This window comes from Naumovozyma dairenensis, chromosome 6, assembly GCF_000227115.2.
Source record: "Naumovozyma dairenensis CBS 421 chromosome 6, complete genome".
NCBI classification, from domain to species: Eukaryota; Fungi; Ascomycota; class Saccharomycetes; order Saccharomycetales; family Saccharomycetaceae; genus Naumovozyma; species Naumovozyma dairenensis.
In genome coordinates this window covers 989,231-1,006,208 of record NC_016484.1, presented here as the reverse complement: position 1 = coordinate 1,006,208, position 16,978 = coordinate 989,231, and the positions used below count along the sequence as shown (strand labels likewise).

At 32.8% G+C, this 16,978-nt stretch overlaps 6 protein-coding genes across 6 annotated transcripts; 1 reads left to right on the top strand and 5 right to left on the bottom strand.

The window, feature by feature from the left end:
* Positions 1-102: 102 nt before the first annotated feature.
* Positions 103-1,182, bottom strand: PDR17 (phosphatidylinositol transporter; the record flags this gene model as incomplete). The annotated part of the gene is made up of 1 exon (XM_003670929.1): positions 103-1,182. The coding sequence occupies one exon, from the start codon at positions 1,180-1,182 to the stop codon at positions 103-105; it is 1,080 nt and encodes a 359-aa protein (XP_003670977.1).
* Positions 1,183-2,131: 949 nt separating this feature from the next.
* YIF1 (protein transporter YIF1) lies at positions 2,132-3,124 on the bottom strand (the record flags this gene model as incomplete). Its single annotated transcript, XM_003670928.1, has 1 exon — positions 2,132-3,124. The coding sequence occupies one exon, from the start codon at positions 3,122-3,124 to the stop codon at positions 2,132-2,134; it is 993 nt and encodes a 330-aa protein (XP_003670976.1).
* A 1,318-nt stretch (positions 3,125-4,442) lies between these two features.
* POL2 (DNA polymerase epsilon catalytic subunit) lies at positions 4,443-11,213 on the top strand (the record flags this gene model as incomplete). Its single annotated transcript, XM_003670927.1, has 1 exon — positions 4,443-11,213. The coding sequence occupies one exon, from the start codon at positions 4,443-4,445 to the stop codon at positions 11,211-11,213; it is 6,771 nt and encodes a 2,256-aa protein (XP_003670975.1).
* Positions 11,214-11,615: 402 nt separating this feature from the next.
* Positions 11,616-12,128, bottom strand: LTO1 (ribosome biosynthesis protein LTO1; the record flags this gene model as incomplete). Its single annotated transcript, XM_003670926.1, has 1 exon — positions 11,616-12,128. The coding sequence occupies one exon, from the start codon at positions 12,126-12,128 to the stop codon at positions 11,616-11,618; it is 513 nt and encodes a 170-aa protein (XP_003670974.1).
* Positions 12,129-12,800: 672 nt separating this feature from the next.
* Positions 12,801-13,019, bottom strand: ATX1 (copper metallochaperone ATX1; the record flags this gene model as incomplete). Its single annotated transcript, XM_003670925.1, has 1 exon — positions 12,801-13,019. The coding sequence occupies one exon, from the start codon at positions 13,017-13,019 to the stop codon at positions 12,801-12,803; it is 219 nt and encodes a 72-aa protein (XP_003670973.1).
* A 473-nt stretch (positions 13,020-13,492) lies between these two features.
* On the bottom strand, positions 13,493-15,913 carry DSL1 (Dsl1p; the record flags this gene model as incomplete). The annotated part of the gene is made up of 1 exon (XM_003670924.1): positions 13,493-15,913. One exon carries the CDS (start codon positions 15,911-15,913, stop codon positions 13,493-13,495), a length of 2,421 nt encoding a protein of 806 aa, XP_003670972.1.
* Between the last annotated feature and the right edge of the window lie 1,065 nt (positions 15,914-16,978).

Here is a 16,978-nt window from a genome sequence, read left to right as displayed (position 1 = left end):
ATCTAGAACGCATATTTTTATCTATCAATCCAATTCAAAATATTCGATCTATATTCTTGTCATAATGTCTTTCCAATACAGTGCACTCATTAGAATCCAATCTCAAGTACAAAGGTCCATTTCAACTGGATATAATAATTCTTCATGATCTCCTTTAAAATCGAATTCACTTAACCCAATGAGTCCACCGAATTTCTCAAATCTTTTGAATTCTGCATTACGTTTATTTGTCAATTTTTCATTCATATCAGGCCAATACACATCATGATTATATTTAAAATCCAATCTCCCATTGTACATTGCTTCTAATTGAGAAGGTTCAATATGATTTTCAAAAGGTTCATCAAAGATTGCCTTTTCCTTTGTTGCAGGATCCAAAAATGGATACATTAATTTCAAAAAAGCCCAAGCAAACCATGGTATATTAATCAACACACATTTAGCCAATCTTTCAGGATAATGATTCTGCATTACATTCAAACAAGCCCTCGCAATGGAAATAGGAGGGGCCTTATCAGTAATAATTCCCGGTTCTTTATAAGCTTTAAAATCAACCAACACGGTAATTTTCTCCACACCTTGTGGAGTCAATGACACAGCAGCTTCCATCATGAAGATCAATTGTTGTACTTGTCTAAATGAAGGTTCTGTATTTTGACGACCATTCTTCATATAAAACAATGGTCTCTTGGCATTATCGAACCCTAGTAGGAATTCTTTACCTGTTTCATTTTCTACTGCAATTTTATCTGGGGTCAATTGATTTGGATCGTTGGAATCATATGTTAGACCAATTTCTCTTCTCCATACTAATGTTTCTGTCAAGTTTTTAATTGCGTGTGTCGGGTTCCATTTCGTGGCACGTAAGTATCTTAATATACATTCTCTACTTAGCCAAAATTTTTCCCATGGACCCAATGGTTTCAAACCGATTGATGATGAGGTGGTTGAATCTGCTGTACTGTTGTTGTTAAGATCGTTTGTGTTTAATGGAAGTTTTAAGTTTTCATCTTGGAAATGTTTGAGGACTTGTCTGTATAGGACGTTTTGTTCCTTTGTGATTTTGGGGAATGGTGTGGGTTTACCGTATGATTCTGGTGGTGATAGGATCATTTTATCACATGGGATTAGATCCTTTCTTGCAGGTTGTGGATCTGCCTTTTTTTTCGAAAATAGACCCATTGAAAAGTTGCTGCTGCTTATGCTGGTATTGTTTAATTGTATGTGTGTATACGAAGGAGTTTTCGAATCAATGATGAAATTCCTTTTATCTTGTATTTCCAAGAAGCAAAAATTGGTAATGTATTAGCGGAAATGAGATCTAGAAAGAGTGGGAAAATAAAAAGAAAGATATGGTAGAAGCAGTACTGAAAAACAAGAACAACCTTTTTTTTGCAGTATGTATTGACTGTAAATTAAAAATAATAATGATAATAATAGTATCGACGTACGCAAAAAAACAATGCTTATGGATACTCTAATATTGAAGTACATATGTATGTATGTATGTATGAATGTATGTAAGTATATACGTAAGTGGGCTAATTTAGTTTATTCATAAATCTGAAAAATTTTCCAGGTTTAAAAGTAAGACATATCTGTTGTCTTTTCTTGCTGTTATAGTCATTTGCAGACGCCTTTGTGAAAAGATCCCGCGGACCACGGACCGTCGCCCACCAAGGCGAAGCGAGGCGAAGGGACCCTGAAATATGTTTTACGTAAGTATGAGTTACTTCCGCGGGGTTATTTCGTTGTTATTTCCGTGGCGCCGGTCGCGTAAACATGTGATGCCAACGAGGGCTTGTTTTTACCATTGACGCGTCGCATGTCAGGGTTATGTACATACGCCCTAACACGAGGTGTAGGTGTGTGATGTGATGTGATGTGATGGGATGGGATGGGATATGATGACTGTATGTAAATAAGTAAGCAAATATATACTTTGCTACATCTTATGCCCTGCTATGACAGCACAGTCAGTCATAAGAAATATATATAATACGAGGCTATATTCTTGCATGTACTTTACAATTTTATTTATTTTTTTATTTATTTATTTATTCATTTCGTTCTTTCTTTTCACATTTAAGAAAATATATATATAATTGTGAGTTTGACGAAACTCTTGCAACTACCCCATTAGCCACATAAGGACAGTCTGCCATAGAAATCCATAAAAGAACAAGAAATAATTACATTTCTTCACGGTGGATTTCTTAATATTAATCATATCATCATTTGGATTACTAAACAAATTAAATTTAACAGATCTCAATAAAAACACTCCAAATGCCAAGAATAAATAACTTTTGAAAAAAATAGGAACGTACCATGGTATCTTACTCGTTGGGATAAACAAAGATAAAGTCAACGGGACGAATTTATAACCTACAAAACATGTTAATTCAACTAAACTTGTCACTGGGGAATGTGTACTAACCAAGAGATATAATCCCAATTTCAAAATGAAAAGATCTAATCCCATGAATCCAAGGATAGATGATAATTTATAATATAAATCTTCTGGATTGAATGAACCTTGTAAACCTTGTTGAGTATTCCAAATTAAAATGTATGTGATTAATCCCATAATTGGGATATATAAGTCTGGACAATTACTATCATCCTTTGGTGACATAAATTGGAATGAAGATGGTCCATTCATGGTGGGCGCATTAGGGTTACCGTTCCCGCCGTTCATTTTGGATTGAGAGTCAGGGATACGTTGCCAATTATTTTTATTTAAATATGGGAATAAGATTTGTTTCAATTTTTGTAAGACATATGAAGTAGAAACTTGGAAATAATGAGATAAGTAAGTGGTTGACCCATTATTGGAGACTTTGGAAACGGTTTCTTGGAATTGATTGAAATTTTCTTGTCCGATGAAATTAGAGAATGCAGATTGACCTAATTGGAAAGCCATTGAACTTCTTGGATCTTGGAATGGCATCCCTCCTCCTTGTCGTTGTTGGTGTTGTTGATATTGTTGCTGTGGTTGTTGCGCATATCCAGCATTACCATTGTTAGGAACACCGCCATGAGTGAATGCTCTATCGTTCAAATTATTAACAGTAGGATCTGCTTGTGCAGCAGCGTATGATGCATATGGGTTATAGGACATATCGTATCGTATCGTATCGTATCGTATCCAATCGTATCTTTTGTTTAGAACTACGAAATGTGGTATAACAACAAATCGTTAGGACTTGTTAACAGACGTTCTTGAAGTGAAGGGCTCTCTTGTCAGTCAATCAATCAATCAATGTTTCTTCTTCAGCCAGTTGTTTCCCATACGTAACGTTATAGTATATATTTGAATAGATACCCGAGTGGGACAGATATTATAACATAATATGTCAAGATCAACCGCGCAGAGGGTAACACCCTTCACTCGCAGGGCGGCAAAAAATAACAAAATAACAAAATAACAAAACGACACACCCAGACACACCCTTACTCATACTCTTTTTCTTTCCTTTCCCTGTTGTCAGTGACAGATATATATGTATATATTTATAGAGCTGTCGCCATTTTTGATATAGTCCTTCAATTTGGGATACTGCTACTTCCGCATATTCTATTGCAATAAACTTCTGTCAACTTCTGTTGTTCCAGTCACATTCTTTCCGTATAAAAGTTCAAGAATGACAGAAGTCGCCATTTGATTGGAACTTACCCAAAGCTCAAAAGAAATTAAAAAAAATACCAATGTATAACTCACGGATGGTCAAAAACGTCTTGACTAACCCGCCCTATACTTATTTAGAATATATTAGACCCGAACTTGAGAGAATATCGCTCTTTGTGAGAGGATATACTTCATCTTAAACTTATAATCAACTAAGCAAGGGGACTTGAACAAGTCATTCTCAGTACATTTTCAGTTAGTTTCTTCTCCTAAGTTAGCTACACTTAAGTTACCACACACAATTAGTTTCTCAAACCATGAGTAAGGGAACCGGTATATAATATATACCATTCCTTTCTGGTTTTCTTCTGTACAAACTCACTAAGAATTCATATATTGAACTCATATTTTTCATTAAATTCCAAACCAAAACGAAAAAAATGGTAAAATACTTACTACTTAAACCAAAAATACCCATATCCATATGCAGAATACTCTTCAAGGAGACATTCTCATATAAATAGTCCTCTATCAGATTGGTTGATAATGAATACTTCTTTCGTGTCGCAATTACCCGATTAGGGAAACTGATTGATTGCTGCATTGACGCGCGTCAAAATTTTATTGAAATATAAACTACAAACATATATTAAATCTATGCTCGAAGGTGGAATAAACAATAGGCAGGAGCAGAAGGAAGAATAAGAAGAAGATCAATAAATCGTTTGAATTTACATACCGTATTGACTATTAAAGCCCAAAACACAAAACTCTATCAAACTCATATCCATAGTCTTCAAGGAAGTGAATCATGTTTGGAAAAAGTAAAAACAAAGGGTCTAGTACGGCAAGATTCGTCAAGAATAATAGCCGCTTTTCCAACAACAATAGTAATACAGCATCATTATCGAATAATTTCGCATTGACTGCCCAGCAATTAATGCAAGCCTCTAAAATAGATGACATTGACACATTAATGGGGTTCGAAAGATATACTCCTCCTCAATTTAATGGGAAAGTAGATTTGAAAAATTGGAAAAATATTCCTGGTCGGGTTGGTTGGTTAATTAATATGCATCCCACAATGTTATCTCAAGATCATGCCACTAATAATAATAATAATAATAATAATAATAATGGTAATAGTAATAGTAATAGTAATAGTAATAGTAAGAGTAAGCACAATACTGGTATGGCTGAATTAAGCGGCAGTAATGGGATCGCAGGTGTAGATTATTATTTCCTAGATGAAGAAGGTGGTAGTTTTAAGACTTCCATTAATTATGATCCCTATTTCTTCGTCTCATGTACTGATGATTCAATGGTTAATGATGTCGAAGAGTTTCTAAAGAAGTATTTGGAATCGTGTTTGAAAGGGATCCATATTCTTCAGAAAGATGATTTGGCTATGGATAATCATCTTATCTGGTTAAAGAAAACTTTAATCAAATTAGAGTTCGTTAATTCAAATCAATTGTTTGAAGCAAGGAAATTATTAAGACCTATCTTGGCTGATAACAAGAAAAACAAGTTACAAAGAAACATTTACAATAATAACAATGCCGTAAGTAGTAATAATAATAATAACGACACAATAGTGGACGCAAAACAGTTCATAGAAGATATACGAGAATATGATGTTCCTTATCATGTCAGAGTTTCCATTGATAAAGATATACGTATAGGGAAATGGTATAAAGTCACAGCAGGTGGATTCATTGAAAATACAGAAAAAGTGGCATTTGCTGATCCAGTAGTCCTAGCGTTCGATATTGAAACAACAAAGGCTCCATTAAAATTCCCTGATTCAGCAGTAGATCAAGTCATGATGATTTCATATATGATCGATGGTGAAGGGTTCCTTATTACAAATAGAGAAATCATCTCGGAAGATATTGAAGACTTCGAATATACTCCAAGACCAGAATATGAGGGTCAATTTACAATATTTAATGAAGATGACGAAAAGGCATTATTAGAAAGATTTTTCGAACATATAAGAGAAGTACGACCTACTGTCATATCTACATTTAATGGTGATTTCTTCGATTGGCCATTCGTCGAAACAAGAGCTAAAATTCATGGTCTTGATATGTTTGATGAAATTGGTTTTGCTCCTGATTCTGAAGGTGAATATAAATCTTCTTACTGTTCTCATATGGATTGTTTCCGTTGGGTTAAACGTGATTCGTATTTACCACAGGGTTCACAAGGTTTAAAAGCTGTCACACAGGCTAAATTGGGCTATAATCCTATTGAATTAGATCCCGAATTGATGACTCCTTATGCTTATGAAAAACCTCAACATTTATCTGAGTATTCCGTTTCTGATGCCGTTTCAACTTATTATCTTTATATGAAATATGTTCATCCTTTCATTTTCTCCCTTTGTACAATTTTGCCCCTGAATCCAGATGAAGTGTTAAGAAAAGGTACTGGTACTTTATGTGAAATGCTTCTTATGGTTCAAGCTTATAAAGGAGGAATCCTATTGCCAAATAAACATACAGATCCAATTGAAAGATTTTACGATGGTCATCTATTAGAGTCCGAAACTTATGTCGGTGGTCATGTGGAATCCTTGGAAGCTGGTGTCTTTAGAAGTGATCTTAAAAATGAATTTAAGATTGACCCAACAGCAATCGATGAATTAATTGAAGATTTACCCCATGCTTTAAAATTCGCCATCGAAACTGAAAATAAAGCGGATATGAATGAAGTGACTAATTTTGATGAAATTAAAACCAAAATTACAGAAAAACTTTTGGATTTGAAGGAAAATACGAAAAGAAATGAATTACCACTTATTTATCACGTGGACGTCGCATCTATGTATCCAAATATTATGACAACAAATAGATTACAACCAGATAGTATTAAAACGGAAAGAGATTGTGCAAGTTGTGATTTCAATAGACCAGGTAAGACATGTGCAAGAAAATTAAAATGGGCCTGGAGAGGTGAATTCTTCCCAGCTAAAATGGATGAATATAACATGATTAAACGAGCATTACAAAATGAAACTTTCCCCAACAAAAATAAATATTCAAAAAAACCATACCTCACATTTGATGAATTAAGTTATTCAGACCAAGTGGCCCATATTAAGAAAAGATTGACAGAATATTCAAAAAAGAATTACCATAGGACGAAAGTTTCTGAAATTGTTGAAAGAGAAGCCATTGTATGTCAAAGAGAAAACCCATTTTATGTTGATACAGTCCGTGGATTTCGTGATAGAAGATATGAATTTAAAGGTTTAAGCAAAAAAATGGAAAGGGAAAATAGTCTCAAATCGATTCATCTGATAAACATGGTAAAGATGAAGCAAAAAATGATTGTTCTTTATGATTCTTTACAATTGGCTCACAAAGTTATCTTGAACTCTTTCTACGGGTATGTTATGAGGAAAGGGTCCCGTTGGTATTCTATGGAAATGGCTGGTATTACATGTCTAACTGGTGCTACAATTATCCAAATGGCTAGATCTCTTGTCGAAAGAGTGGGTAGACCATTAGAATTAGATACAGATGGTATTTGGTGTATACTGCCGAGCTCCTTCCCAGAAAATTATTTCTTTACTTTACAGAATGGCAAAAAGTTATTTATGTCATACCCATGTTCGATGTTAAATTATAGAGTCCATCAACAATTTACAAATCATCAATATCAAACATTGGTAGATCCTGTGAAACATAGATATGAAACGCATAGTGAGAATTCCATTTTCTTTGAAGTAGATGGTCCCTACAAGGCAATGATTTTACCAACTTCCAAAGAGGAAGGGAAAGGTATCAAGAAGAGATATGCAGTGTTTAATGAAGATGGTACTCTGGCTGAACTGAAAGGTTTTGAGTTGAAAAGACGTGGTGAACTTCAATTGATCAAAAATTTCCAAAGTGATATTTTCAAAGTATTCCTGGACGGCAACAGTTTAGAATCATGTTATGCTGCAGTTGCAAGCGTTGCTAATAGATGGCTAGATGTCCTTGACACTAAAGGTGCAATGGTGGAAGATGAAGATTTAATTGCATTGATTTGTGAAAATAAAAGTATGTCTAAAAGCTTAAAAGAATACGAAGGACAAAAATCCACATCTATTACTACTGCTAAGAGATTAGGTGAATTTTTAGGAGAGGATATGGTCAAAGATAAGGGTCTTCAATGTAAATATATTATCAGTACAAAACCATTCAATGCGCCAGTTACTGAACGTGCCATTCCAGTTGCTATTTTTTCAACCGATATCAATATTAAACGTTCCTTCTTAAGAAGATGGACCATGGATCGTGCATTAGATGATTTTGATATTAGAACAATTATCGATTGGGATTATTATAGAGAGAGATTAGCATCTACAATTCAAAAAATTATTACGATCCCCGCTGCATTACAAAGTGTTTCTAATCCTGTACCCAGAGTAGAACATCCAGATTGGTTAAAGAAAAAGATTGCCATTAAGGAAGACAAATTTAAGCAAACATCATTAAGTCGATTTCTTTCGAAAACTACAGATACACCTAAGGCAGGAAAGATTAAAGATATTGAAGATCTTTTCAAGAATTCTGATGATGAGAACGAAGGTGGCCATATAAAAATAGCAAGATCAACTTCCAAACATAAGAATGGTAAGAGAAGAAGAGACCAGAAGGAAGCTGCTGTAGAAGTTTTAGTTTTACCGTCGGAGAAACCATCGATCGACGTAGATTACGAAAAATGGCTAGAGTATCAAAAAATTAAATGGAAGATTCAAAATAGAGATAGAAACCGTCGAACTCAACTATTTGGTAATACCAATTCATCCTCAGAAAGAGGTGCGTTCGGAAATATAATCAGAAAACAAGCAGAAACATACGCTAATTCTACTTGGGAAATACTTCAATATAATAAATCTAACGAACCCGGTATTCTAGATGTGTTTACATTAATTAATGGTAGAATTCAAAATATTAAAGTCAAAATTCCCAAGACCATATATATTAAATTCAAGAATGATATTATTCCTACTCACAAGATAAAACATTTTTCTATCGAAAAATCCAATTCCTCATTACCGAATATTCCTCAATTGGTCCAATCTACGAATGGCACCTTATACAAACTTACTGTCCCCGAGGGAACGTATTTAGAAGAGTTAGAAGATAGTAGTAGTATACTAAACGATGAAAACGTATTAGGCATCTTTGAAAGTAACATACCATCGAACCAACGTGCGATTATCGAATTAGGGTCCTCAGTAGCGTTCAAGTCGTCAGTACTTGGAGCTCTAGGGAAAGGTTTGCAAAGTGGGTTTGATATGAAGAATTTGTCAATGACTGATAATGAAAAATATTTGCATAGATCCCGTCTTGATGTTAGTTACTTATTACATTTTCCTACCAATATTGGTTATGAATTTTTCACACTCTTTAAATCATGGGGTAATACAATTAATGTATTAGTATTGAAGCCGTCTAATCAAGCACAAGAATTAAATCAGTCCATTCTTGAACAAACATACCGTGAATCATATCATAAGAGATCCAATAAAATAAAAAAATTCACCCACCTAGTGGACGTCAAAGAAGATGTAGAATTTAATTTTGAATATTTCACTGATATTTCTAAACTTTACAGAAAGATATCTATTAATATGAATAAATTGAAAGAAGAGAAGGGACAGCAGTTCCTGTTGTTATTACAATCTCCCTATTCCAAGAAAATGATGAAATCTATCCAGTTTTTAAATCAAGTTCCAGTTGTGAAATTAGCTTTAAATGAACTAAATCTACCACAATTGAATTGGCAAAACGGATTAATTAAGAAGTTAGTTAGTCATCTTTTATCCTGTGGATCTTGGGTGTCGCATTTGATCGAATTAGCTAAATATAGTAATATCCCCATTGGTAACTTAAATCTGGATACAATGAATTTTATCATTGATGTTCTTTACGCAAGAAAATTGAAACAGGAGGGGATAATCATGTGGTGGAATGAAAATGTACCATTACCCGATCATGGTGGAACAGAAAAGGAGTTTGATTTAAATACATCATGGTTGATGAATGATTCATCTTATATTGAAATGAATAATCCAAACGTATATGACAATGCAGTTCTTGAAATTGAAATTAGTAATTTAACGGTAAATACAGTCTTGGGGTCTGCATTGATTAATGATGCAGAAGGTAGTGATTTAGCCGATATTAATGTTTTAGATGGTAATACTAATAACGGGGGAAGCTCTGCATTTGTAGAAGATTCATTTTCAGGCGCTGCATTGACAGTCTTAAGAAATATGTTAAAGGAATGGTGGGACTTAGCACTTCAGGATAATTCAGTGGCAGATATTTTAGTTAATTCATTTGTTGGATGGACTCAGAACCCTACTTGTAAATTATTCGATGGCTCACTAAGATATCACATCCAGAATCTGACCAAGAAATCATTACTTCAACTAATAAACGAGTTTAATACTTTGGGATCTAATGTTGTCTTTGCCGACAGAAATAAATTATTGATTAAGACTACCAAATTTTCCCCGGAGAATTGTTATGCCTATAGTCAATACATGATTAAATCTATCAGAACCAATCCAATGTTTGGTTATTTAGATTTAAAGATCACAAGATATTGGGATATACTACTTTGGATGAACCAATATAATTTTAGTGGTATTGCATGTTCAGAAATTGAAGAAAAGGAGAAACAAGATTTTAGTGCTTATTCTCATTGGCAAATTCGAAACTTTTTACCATCAATTTTCCAATCTGAATTTGATGATTGGATGATGATTATTTTAGATAGTATGGTAAAGACAAAAGAAGCCTATCTGGAAAAATTCGCTGGCAATACACAACGTTTCACTCAAATAATTCCAATGAAAGCAAGAAATGGCAACGCGAATGATTCTTCTGAAGAAACTTGTTCCATTTCACAATTCACTGAACTTTTCAGGGGCCCATTGATCAAAAGAATTACAAAATTATTCAAGAATCAGCAAGAATTTATTCTCGATACTCAATATGCGTCAGATTATGCATTCCCTGTGTTACCTGGATCTCATCTAAATTTAAAGAACCCATTATTGGAATTAGTGAAAAGTTTAAGTCATGTCATGTTATTGTCTAAGAAAACGACTTTGGAAGTAAGAGAATTGAGGAAAGAAGTACTGAAAATCTTTGATATCAGGGAATTTGCAAAAATATCTGAGTTTAAGGATCCGAGTACCAGTTTAGTCATTGACGGATTTTTATGTGAATATTGTTCATATATCTCTGATCTTGATTTTTGTAAGGCAGATTCAGAGACACTTTTCAATTGTAAGAATTGCCATAGGGAGTTTAATAAATTATTGTTACAAGAACATTTGATTGAGAAATTTTATTCAACTATCGAAACCTATGTTACTCAAGATTTAAGTTGTTCTAGATGTCATAAGATCAAACAAGATTATATGAGTATGCATTGTGATTGTTCTGGTTCATGGGAAGGTGTTATATCACCAGAAAAAGTCACGAAGGAGGTTCAAATATTCAAACAAGTTGCAGAATATTTCGAATTTGATATGGTAATGAACGCCCTATCTCAGTTCTATTATTAGAACTTTACTGATTTACTGCTTACCAACTATATTACAGATAGATAATGAAGTTGATAGATATTCCTAATATATAAAAATAAACATCATGCATTATTAGCTTTTTCCTCGTAAAATACATAAGACCATTAGTGCTGAAAACTCAGACGCTGCAACTACGAGAGCGACCCGAGTAATATATCTTTTCAATTGATTTCAGATATTTCACAAGCCATATCGAATAAGTTACGTACCCAGTAGCAGATTCCACTAATCTATTATTTCTTTAGCCGGTTATAAGCCATCATTAGGTAGCCGCTGCTGCAGTATCTCCAAGGTCTCAATACATTGTAAGTCTCTTATAGGCTACAGTCGACGATTCCTGACGTTGTTTTATAATGCGAGGGGCGTTGGGAAAAAACCCCTCTACCATGCTTGTGCTTGATCTTGAGTAGTCTTAGCTTCAGTAACGTCTTCATCTTCTACGAAACCTTTAATTTCACCAGCTATGACTCTTGATAAATCCTCAAATTGATCGAAGTTAATTGATGGCGAGGGTGTTGATTTCGTTTGATCCATTTTTTTCATTAATCGATTCACCGAAATCAATATGGTTCTAAATTTGTTCTTCAATTTCATCAAAGTTTTCTCTAAATTCTCTACATTTTCTTCATCATTATTCATTCCTACTGATTCAATCAAAGTTCTAATAACTTCAATATTTTTCAATAAGTTCGCATTATTACCGAATGGTAACGATTCTAATACATCACAAAAGCCACTCATTTGACCCAGTAGGACGAATCTTTGAAATCCAACTTGTAGTCCAAATTGTTTCCCCTCTAGGTAATTATTTTTCAAGTTTTCGTTATGTCCTTCGTCCCAACCTTCTTCATAAAACTGTTCCTCTAAATTCAAAAGATTGTCGAAAATATCCATTATTATTTTGTATCTTATTGGATTTTTCCTTCAAAAACTAACACTCTGGTTTTTCTCAATGAAGAACGGACCCCTTAATAATTATAGTATCACTTTTGCTACCCACCTTTGAATTAATTATTGATGTCGCATCTCTTCATTCCATTCCATTCATTATGTAAGCTGGAAATTAAGTTTTATTAAGTAAGTTACTGTTACCCGGATGGAATAAGAAAAAATCATAATAACAATAATGATAGTATCATTAGATGCGTATATTAATATTAATGTTAATATTTAAAGTTAAACTAGATTATCATGTAAAATTGTTTTCTTCTAGTGTTTGCTTTGTGGCCTTCAGATCTTTTCGTAACTAGTCAAAGAACATATTGATTCAAAATTTGTTAAGTAAATATTTTAACGGGCCTTGTGTACCTTTCTTCATTCCAGAACTATGATATAAAGAACAAACGGAGCTCAATCCAATGTCAACCTGACATGTTATTTTATATAATTTTCATATTTAAAAGGATTGAGTTTCAAAAAGTTTTGAAATTAATTTAAGTTAAAGTTAAAATCCAATATGTAAATATAATTACCCCTTTGGAAAAAGGGTACGTATTTCGAATATATAATAATAATAAAACATGCCATGTAGTAAGCAATCATTTATATCCTCCTTCTATTTCTGCTCTATAGTACCTTCCAAGATTTAACTTCTTTCCCAGTCTTGGAAATCTTTTCTAATATAGTTTCATAGGGCAAACTTGTCGTAACATCTACTGTTTGATCTTCTAAAGATATGTCTATCTTGGATACTTCTGGTTCCAACTTAGTCAACACTCTATTTATTGCATTGGAGCAACCAGAGCAAGTCATAACAACGTTGAATTGGTAATGATTTTCTGCCATTTTCTTATGTTATATAATTGATTTTTTTATTCTTTTTCCCGAACTAATCTCTGTTGTTTATGTTAAAAAATACCGATATAAATGGAACGTTAATTAACAGAGACAGAACAATATCTTGCTATTTTATAGTCAAACCATTTTTAGCCCTTCAAGCGAGTTCTCTTTGTGCTTCTCCATCGGCTTCTTCGGTCCCCTAATATATCCAACGATTTCCGGCCATTCAACAACAAAGATAAGCCGTTTCGGCACCTTCTGAAGGAAAATAAGAAATAGACGATAATTTTAAAATGCACCCTATCTGAGTACGTAGGTAAGTGCACCCTGCTTTTTGGTTAGCCAGACTACATACTTTTGTTACCTATTCTATTTCAAATAAGGTAATGATATATTGTTCACTAAACTTTACATATAGTCAGCAATGTTATGAAATGCTATAGACTTCGGTACACACATATCGTCTAATTGAATAAATATCAATTTTCTAGGGCCGCTCCCCTAATTTCGTTAATGTCATCGATTGCATTTTTCCTTACTGGAGTATCAGCAAACAATAACTTTAACCATTCGATAATTTCCTCTGTTGAGAATAAATAGAAATCACCATCGTAAAACATTTCCATGATTTCCTTCATATGTAATGGTAAGAAATTCCCAATTATTTTAAACTTTTCTCTTAACTCTTTATAATTCTTAGAAGTAGAATGTAAATGTTCCAAAGAATCAACATGTGTTTCATTCAGAATTATTTGGAAAAAATGACTTAAATGTTCTGAATTTTTATCTGAAATCATTTCCCATTTCAAAATAGAATTGATGATACAATGATTATAAAGGAAATTCAAAAAAAGTAATGATCTCTCTTGTGAATCAATTCCATTAATATTTTGTAATGGACCAATTATTTCACTTTTAATATATGGTAATAATTCATCTTCTGTAATATACCAATTAGGGTTATTTTCATTCCTTTTTAAAGATTGTAATTGTCTCTCAACTAATTTAGAAACATGTTTCTTCTTCAAATTTAATTCAGTTTCTAAATAAGAGTATGATAACTCTTGTATCCTTGTTAGTGGTATTTCTTCATTATCTTTTATTATTATTTTCATATCATTGTAGAAGACCCACCAATTATTTGCATTTTGAAAATGTGGCATAGTCATACTAATAAATGCTGTTTGTAATACATTCAATTTATGATTATAAGATTCCTTATCGATATTATTTTCTCCAATTTCTTTGTAAGAGGTATTGAAGTTTTTTAAAGTTCCTGAAAAGAGTTCAGGTAGATTGGTAATAGCAATATTAGAGACCACTTTCGGTTGTGTACTACTCCGACGACGAGTATTTGTTTCATTATTTATATTTATGTCATCTTCCCCAATATCCCATGCTTCATTCCAGCTAGCGGCATCATTTTCACCATGATTTAATGGTTTTTTATTTAAGGATTCGTTCTCAGCATCCAATTCTAGATCAATCTCATCACCCCAGGCATCAACATCCTCATCTCCTTCGTCTCCGTCAACATTATGAGTAGTCTCCTCTTCTTCCTCATTCCAATTCCAGTCGTCATCATTATTATCATTATCAATGTTATTCTTAACGGTGTTAGTTTTATCTTCGGAGAGAGAAGTCTTATCTTGAGCATTATGATGAAGTTGGATTATATCCCATATAGGATCAGTATCATTAGCGAGTTTAATTCTCATTTGTTTAATTTGATCATATAACGAATTATCTAATAGTAAATTATAATAAATCCTATTATTATTCAATAATTCAATTATTTGTTGTCCATCATAATTTTTGAAATTGTTCAAACCTGAATGAGATGATGATGACAAGGTAAAGTGTTTTGCAAATGTGATCAATTCAGTATTTATTTTCAATGTTTGATCTTTCATAAGATTACTGTTTTCATTATTTAAGATTTTTGAAATGTTAACTTTGACGAATTTTAATAGTTCAGTGGTTATAGTATTCCCTAATTTTGATAGTAAAATGTTACGATCTTGTAAAGGGAGAGTTTCATTTAAGAACGTAATTATGTTTTGAAAACTTTCTATTGTTGTTGTCAAAAAATCTGTTTGATTCATTGAAGTTAATGACGATATAATGGATAATTTATTATTTGCATATTTAAATTGTTTGTTATTAGTGAATATTGCATTCTTTATCATAGCAGATACCCCATCCAAGTTAATATAATCTTTGAATATGGTTTGTAATTTATTTCTTATAGATTCATGTAAATCATTCAATTCTACATTTGAAATAATCCAAAATTCAGAATCTATGATATCGTTTGGGAAGTATAAATTTTTTATAGAACTTATGAAGGAATCGTATGCAATTTCCACATCTAATCCATCTGTTGTTTGAACATTAAGCTTTGGATTGAATGATATAGATTCAGAGGTAATATTCCAAAATTTTAAAGTGATGATTTCAAAGATTCTAGATATTAAATCGAGATGTAATGAATCAATGTAAACGATAACAGAACGTTGGAAATGATAATTCTGTCTTGCAAATGATGGATTATTATTATTAATGGTAATGGTACCAATTTGTTTCCTTAATGATTGTAAAGAATAAAAGCAATTTTCCAATTCAAAGAGTTCAAAATTTGTTTTAAATTCCATAATTAATGAAGATATGGTTTTCAATTGTTGTAAATCATGTAACTCTGTGGCTAGTTGAGTTTCTTTGGTTAAAATTGTGTTGACATCTGGGGTTTTGTCCATCTTAGAGACGTTTAGATCGTCTTCAGCATCATTGCCGGTGGTGGTTATATTGTTCTTATTTTGTAAAAGTAATAAGTCATCTTTAATTGAGCTTATCAGTTCGTCTTTATTAGACAAAAGAGCTTCCAAAGAGGGAATGGACATGTGTAAATAAGTGAGAATATAGTATATTTAACACGGTATATGGCAAAGCCTGATTATTGTGGATTTATTTCCAAGAGCGGTGACAGCTATCATTTGTTACTTAGTTGTCATCTTCAACTACCTTTTTGACATATTGAAATACCATTATATCGATTTTATATCTATTTTATGCTACACGTGACTCGAGATTGCATGGAGGAATAGAATACAAATTACACTTCTATATCGAAACAAGACGGATGGACAGTCTTACTTAATATTTGAATTATGGTAACATATTATGTGCTTCTATTCGTGATGGATTAGTACCTTTCACGACGTATCTCTGATCTTTGATTACATCAGTTTGTTTTCCTGGATAGAGGGCGTATTCCCTATGTATTATTCAAGTTGATCCGGGAATAATGATTATTATACAATTGTCACCTAAAGTTAGAATGTATCATTGATAAACAAGTCAAGAATGAAAAGAAAATTTTGGATCATAACGATAGAAATACACACTACACTACGTACTAAGACAATCAATTCCACATTTTTTTGTTTAGTCAGGCTATTTGATGAATGTTGGATAGGATAAGTTATCGATCATTTAAAATCTGAGTGAGCTGAGAAGGTTGTCATCATATAACAAAATGTATTGTGAGATTGATTTATATATACAACACACAATGCCAGTTGAATGCTATGCAAGAAAAGTAAACGTGCTTAGAGTAAGCTTACTCTAATATTAATGAATGTCATTAAAACACTTTCATCCTTCTTGCATAGAACATAAGCGGCATTCAACTGGTTGTTGTAGTTAGCTGGTTATTTGCTGATTCTTTCTTCGAAATATATAACTTAATAGACGTCAAATAGAACTTTTAATCAATCAATCAATCAATTAATCAAATCAGTTCAGTAAAACATCTGGCCCTTTTATACACAAAGAAAAGTGGAGGAATCTTTTTTTTGCCACTGCGCGCCGGAAACATAAATACAGTGAAAAAGTGAAAAAACTTTTCTTACAAGAAAATATTAGTTAGGGTTACGCAGATAATCGAAAGAAGAAGGATGCTTCAC